Consider the following 6,000-nt stretch of genomic DNA (forward strand, 5'->3'; position numbering starts at 1 on the left):
GTATGAATTATGTAGCCAATGCTACTGAGCTGTTCTTGTAGACATTGTGAATGGATGTATGTTTGGTTTGTATATTGCCACCAAAAATAAATAAAATATAAAAAAAAGAATACCAATTATTTAAAACAACAACAAAAATGATATCTAATGGGTTTTAAAAATATTATTTAAAACGCATGATAACAACACAAAAGTTGTGACAGGGTGGATGGAATTAAAATCCTCTAAGGTACCCTATTAACCCAGTAATGTACTTACCCAAAAGAACTGAAAATTTGTCCACAAAATGACTTGTACACAAATGTTCATAGCAGTACTAACAGCTAGAAACTGGAAATAATGCAAATGTCCCTCTACAGGAAAATGGATAAACATATTATGGTATATTTATACACTGGAATAGAAAAAATCAGTTGCCATTGAGTCAATTCTGACTCATGGTGACCGCATGTGTGCAGAATTGATCTGCTTCACAGGTTTTCAAGGCTGTGACCTTTTGGAAGCAGATCACCAGGCCTTTCTTCCAAGGTGCCTCTGGGTGGGTTTGAACTGCCAGACTTTCAATCAGTAGTCAAGTGCTTAATTATTTGCACCACCCAGGGACTCCTACTCAACAATAAAAATGAATGAACTGCTGATAGGCTAAAAATTATGGATGAAATCTCACAGACATTACATTGAGCAAGAGAAGCCAGATTCAAAAGAGTACGTACTACACAATCCCATTTATATAAAGTTCTAGACTGAGTAAAACTAGGGGAACTCTGAAACGTTGGTAACAGTCTATTTCTTGATCTGGCTGTTGATTACATGGATGTGTTCATTATGTGAAAATTCATCAGGCTTCACACTTAGGATTGTGTACTTCTCTATTTATAAATTGTATTTCATTGAAAAGTTAAAAATACATTTCAGACATAAAAAAGTTACACAAAGAAAAACAAGACTGTACCCATCACCAAGACCAAGAAATAAAACCTTACCAATATAGTTGATTTGTGTACCACTCCCCGATTACACCCCCCTTCTCCCCACCAGGGATAACCACTCTTTTGAATTTGGTGTTCACCATTCTTCTGCACTGTATTTTCATTCCTTACATAAAAACCAAGACCAAACCAGTTGCTACTGAGTCGATTCTGACTCATGGTGACCCCACGTGTACAGAGCAGAACTGCTCCATAGGGTTTTCAAGGCTGTGACCCTTCAGAAGCAGATTACCAAGCCTTTCTTCTGAGGCACCTCTGAGTGAGTTCAAACCACCAACCTCTGCAGTTAGTAGTTGAAAGCTTAACAGTTTAAACAATTCCTTACTTGTTGATGCTGTGTGTGCCACTGAGTCCATTCCAAGTCGTAACAACTCTAAAACAAAGTAGACTTGCCCCACAGGGCTTCCTAGGCTATAATTTTTAAGGGAGCAGATCGACAGGTCTTTTCTCCCACAGAGCCACTGGTGGGTTCCAACTGATGACCTTTCAGTTAGCAGCTGAGGATTTAATCACTGCATCACCAGGGCTCCTTATTCCTTATATAAATTTCCCTAAACAATACATACGGAAAGCAGCCCTGGTGGCACAGTGGTTAAGCACTAGGCTGCTAACCGAAAGGTCGGTGGTTTGAACCCACTAGCTGTTCCACGGGAGAAAGATGTGGTAGTCTGCTTTCATAGATTTACAGCCTTGGAAACCCTATGGGGCAGTTCTATTCTGTCCTATAGGGTCGCTATGAGGAAGAATCAACTCAGTGGCAGTGGGTTGGTTTTTTTTGGTTTAAACAATATGTGGAAATTCCTGGGTGGTGCAAATGGTTTACCTGCTCAGCTGCTAACTGAAAGGCTGGAGGTTTGAGTCCACTCAGAGGTGCCTCAGAAGAAAGGTCTGGTGATCTACTTCCAAAAAATCAGCCACTGAAAACTCTATGAGCACAGTTCCACTCTGACACACATGGGGTCACCACGAGTTGGAATTGGCTCAATAGCAGCTAGAGAGACAGACAATATATAGAACTGTTTCCCTATTTTAATACTGTATATAAAGGGTAATTTGATTCCTATTTTTAAAGAATCATTCCAAAAAGAGCACAAGGGAACTTTCTGGAATGACAAAAATACTCTGTAACTTGATTGGAGTGTTGGTTATACAGGTATACACATTTGTCAAAACTCATCAAATTGTAGAGTTAAGATTTGTGCATTTCACTGTATGTAAATTTCATCACTTAAAAAAAAATTTAATAGATCATTCTAGCTTCTTCATAGGGAATGAATGGGAGGTAGACAGAAGTGGAACCAAGAAGACCAGTTAGTGACCTGGTGACAGATGAGTGCTAAATCACCTCTCTGAGGGGTAAGGAAGTAAAGACAGGGTGTGGAAACAGTTCTTTGAGCAGCTTACCTGTTCTTGGAGCAGCAGCTGAAGGGAGAAGAGGGGCCAAAGAAGGGATTTTTAAAGATAGAAGATCAAGGGCTTATTTGTATGCTGTTAAACTTGATGCAGTAGAAAGGGAAAAGCTGAAGACAGACAAACAATGAGAGATGAATGAAGGAACAAAGTCCTTGAGACATGAGAGGGTATAGGATATGAGGTACAAGTGGTTTGGCCTGGAATAAAATGTCTTCCTGTTTTTTAACTGGAAGCAGAAAAAGAAAATAAACAAAAGGGGGGGGTGTACAGATGCAGGAAAGATTGTTTGGTGGTGGAGAGATATGAGAGCTCCCATCAAATGGCTGCTGTTTTTTCAATGAGTATGAGTCATTATCTGCAAGAGGTGGGGGTGGGAGCTTTGGAGACAGTGAAGAAGGTTTTACATGGTATGACGCAGCATTTCGAAAAGGCTGGAAAAGCAGCTCAGTATGGTGGGAGTGGTTAAAAAAAAATCAAAGGTTCCATCTTGAACAGGTTAAATGCCCATCAGATATCTGCATGAACTCAAAAGCAGGAATATTGTTATTCATCTTTGATTATGCTGTACAGAGCACGCGAGAAGGAATAAATGAAAGAATGAAGCTTAAATGTTTTAAAAAATATTTTATTAGCACATTTTTATATTGATGGTCATAATCTGCAATGGAACTGAAGCAAACATTCTTTTCAGAAATAATTCACCTAAGATATCAAATACACGTTAAATTTTCTTACGTTTAGTTCAGTGTCTTCATGGAACAAAAGCAATCTGTGTCTTCTTATCAATTCATTTTATCTGAAAAAATAATATGCTGATCTTCGAAAATCATTTTTGAATAGAATTCACCAATGGGGAAATTCTCATAGGAAACAAAAAGATACACATATCCCCTGTATTACCACAATTTGTGACAATCGTAAGACTATAGTTGATGAAGCTCTTGCCAAGAAGGGTTAACTTCTCTGCATTTGAGATGTTCCCGCTGGTGCTAAGTCTCACGTGAACACTGAGTGAAGAATGCCTTTAACTCACATAGAGGAAGCACACGGTGGTCCTTGCCAAACCTTAATAGGCCCAGAAGAACAGAAGCACTGGCTGCTTAAGAGACAAATTAGCACAAAAGTGCTGTGTATTTATAATTTATCGGTTGTGTAATGAAAAAACAAGATTTAAATGCATAACTTGCAGCATAAATTGTTACTTGTTTTATTATACCAAATTCCACTTACAAGGACCCCACTGACACAAGAATCATTGAATTGGTTGGCTGAGCAGTCAGACTTCTGAGCTTCTAATTCATGTGTATATTGAGGGAACTCTCCTAATTCCTGTTGCCATAGCCAGACTGTAAATGCATATGTTTTTGTCATTCTTAACTACAGTAATTCAGAACTTCAGTTGCCAAGTTTGGAGCTAATATTCACACATACGCAGTTCACGCTCTGATCTTAAAATAATTCCCTGTTTACCATCAGAAGCCCCACCTCTAATATATAAAATGGTAGGATCGATTTTTAAAAAAATAATCCAGACCTTTAACTAAACGTAGCTACAATGTGTTTTTTTTCTGGAAAATATCCCCTTTTCTATCATTCCCTTTAATTAGTAATTATAAACCCTGGTCAAGCAGTAAAATGAAAGAACATGTTAGATATCAACAAACCACAAAGAGCTGTGTTTACAAGGAGGAAAAGGAGAAAAATCTCAGTTTCGTGCTAAACCATCCTTTGAGGCACTATCATTTTAAGTGTGGAGGCATCAATTATTTCTCCTATGCTGACAGGTCTACACATTTAAAGGGTCTTTAGGTCCGTTGAGGAAATAAGTAACCACTTCTTTGTACCAGTAAACACAACAGGATACCAGTCCTCTGAGAAAAGAGGTTTTTAAAACACCAGTAGAATTCAGAGTGTGACCATTAGGCTTAATATTTCATTTATAAGGGAAGCAGAGAGTCATTTTGTGGCCAAAAGAGCATCGGGACCATACTGCAAGTGGTCAATTGCACAGTATTTCTAGGGCCAAAGACTAGCTCCATTTCAGATTCCTGAAATCTTAGCGTCTGAAGAAACGCGGGGGGTGGGAGTGGGGGGGTCCTCCTCCTCCAATATGACACCCAAGGCAGGAATTTTTTTTCCCCAGCATCCCTGACAAATGGCCAGCCTCTGTTTCAATTACTCCAGTGGGGGAGTTCTCAAGAGAAGATTCCCGAAAAATATGATGAAAGGCTAGAACAACCTATTCAGATGGCGAGTAAGGTTCTATTGCAGGATAAAGACGGCGTTGCCAAACACTAAAACCAAACTTTCAAAAGAATGTGATTACGAATTAGCAATGATAAGGGTTAAACGTTTAAGACAAGCAGGCCCCCAATTCCCGCTCCATCCTTAGCTCCTTTCATTGGCCCAGGGAGTAGCTCCTACAACTGGGAAAGCGAGGTGGCTTTGCCCGTCTGATTTTTTTTAAAAAACTACTCTTTCAGGCTCGCAGTAAGGGTTTGTCAAGCTGAGAGAGTATCAAATCCCTTCCTTCCAAAACTAAGCCAAGGGACCCCCTGCTGGAACTGCTAACGCTAGAACATTCTAACTTTGGTCTTAAAATCCTCACTACAGTAAATCAGAACATTTCGGGCTTTCCTTTTAAAGGTATATATAGGCAACGCTGTAACTGAAGTTGGTTGGGGTAGGGTTGGTGTGTGGGGGTTGATGTTTTAAGCGCAGCCCTTCCCGCCGGTGAAGTCTGGCTTGATACTACTCACAGGCAAGGCGAGCGCGCCGGGCTGAAAAGCCCGCACATCGCCAGCCCGACCTCGGGACGGGGCGGCCCGGCGTGGCCCTTACCTGTCGATGCTGATCACGCACAAAGTCATGATCGAGGCGGTGCAGCACATGACGTCCATGGCGATGAAGACATTGCAGAAGAAGTGGCCAAAGATCCACTTTCCCCCTATGAGGTCGGTTACACTAACGAACGGCATGACGGCCACGGCCACCGAGAGGTCGGCCAGAGCCAGGGACACGATCAGGTAGTTGGAGGGCTGGCGGAGCTTCTTGACGAAGCATACCGAGATTACCACCAGGCAGTTGCCTGCGATCGTCAGCAGGGTGATCAGCGTCAGGATGGAGCCGATCACAACTTTCTCGGCTCTGCCGTAGTTGATCTGCTCCCCGCAGCCTGAGGCATTATCCGCGAGGGCGTCCCAGGAGGTGGGAGCCGAGGTGGACGTTACTTCGGAGGACCCGTGCATCAGGTGCGGTGACCAGGCCCTCGAGGACGGGTCGGTGCCACCGTCGGGGATCATTTCGGGCAGCCCTTGTGTCACCTCCGGCAGGAGTAAGGACTGAAAGTGCCCGTAGAGGTCCGGAGGACCGCTGGTGTTAACTTCCATTTTCGCACCGTTATGAGCTGCTGCCCATGGAGCCAGCGTCCCTGCTACGCGCGCTGCGGCTGTCGTCCCGGGGGCTTCACCTCGTCTGTTTTGCTCTGCGCGGCCAAGCCAGGGGGCGCGCGCTCGTCGGTGGGGGGCGCCCTCGCTCGGCCTCGGGGCCCCGCACGTCCCGCGCCCCCAGCCCCTGCGGACACCACGGGAGCGCGGCC

At 43.1% G+C, this 6,000-nt stretch overlaps 1 protein-coding gene across 1 annotated transcript in view; it reads right to left on the reverse strand.

Annotated features, from left to right (window-relative positions):
• HTR7 (5-hydroxytryptamine receptor 7) overlaps positions 1-5,815 on the reverse strand; it is an 80,466-nt gene extending 74,651 nt beyond the window's left edge. The window contains exon 1 of the mRNA XM_004369919.1: positions 5,244-5,815. Coding sequence (XP_004369976.1) covers positions 5,244-5,791 — 548 coding nt within the window. The 5' untranslated portion in view covers positions 5,792-5,815. The remainder of the gene's footprint in view (positions 1-5,243) is intronic.
• Between the last annotated feature and the right edge of the window lie 185 nt (positions 5,816-6,000).

The sequence above is a fragment of the Trichechus manatus genome, unplaced genomic scaffold (assembly GCF_000243295.1).
Source record: "Trichechus manatus latirostris isolate Lorelei unplaced genomic scaffold, TriManLat1.0 scaffold00007, whole genome shotgun sequence".
Taxonomy (NCBI): Eukaryota; Metazoa; Chordata; class Mammalia; order Sirenia; family Trichechidae; genus Trichechus; species Trichechus manatus.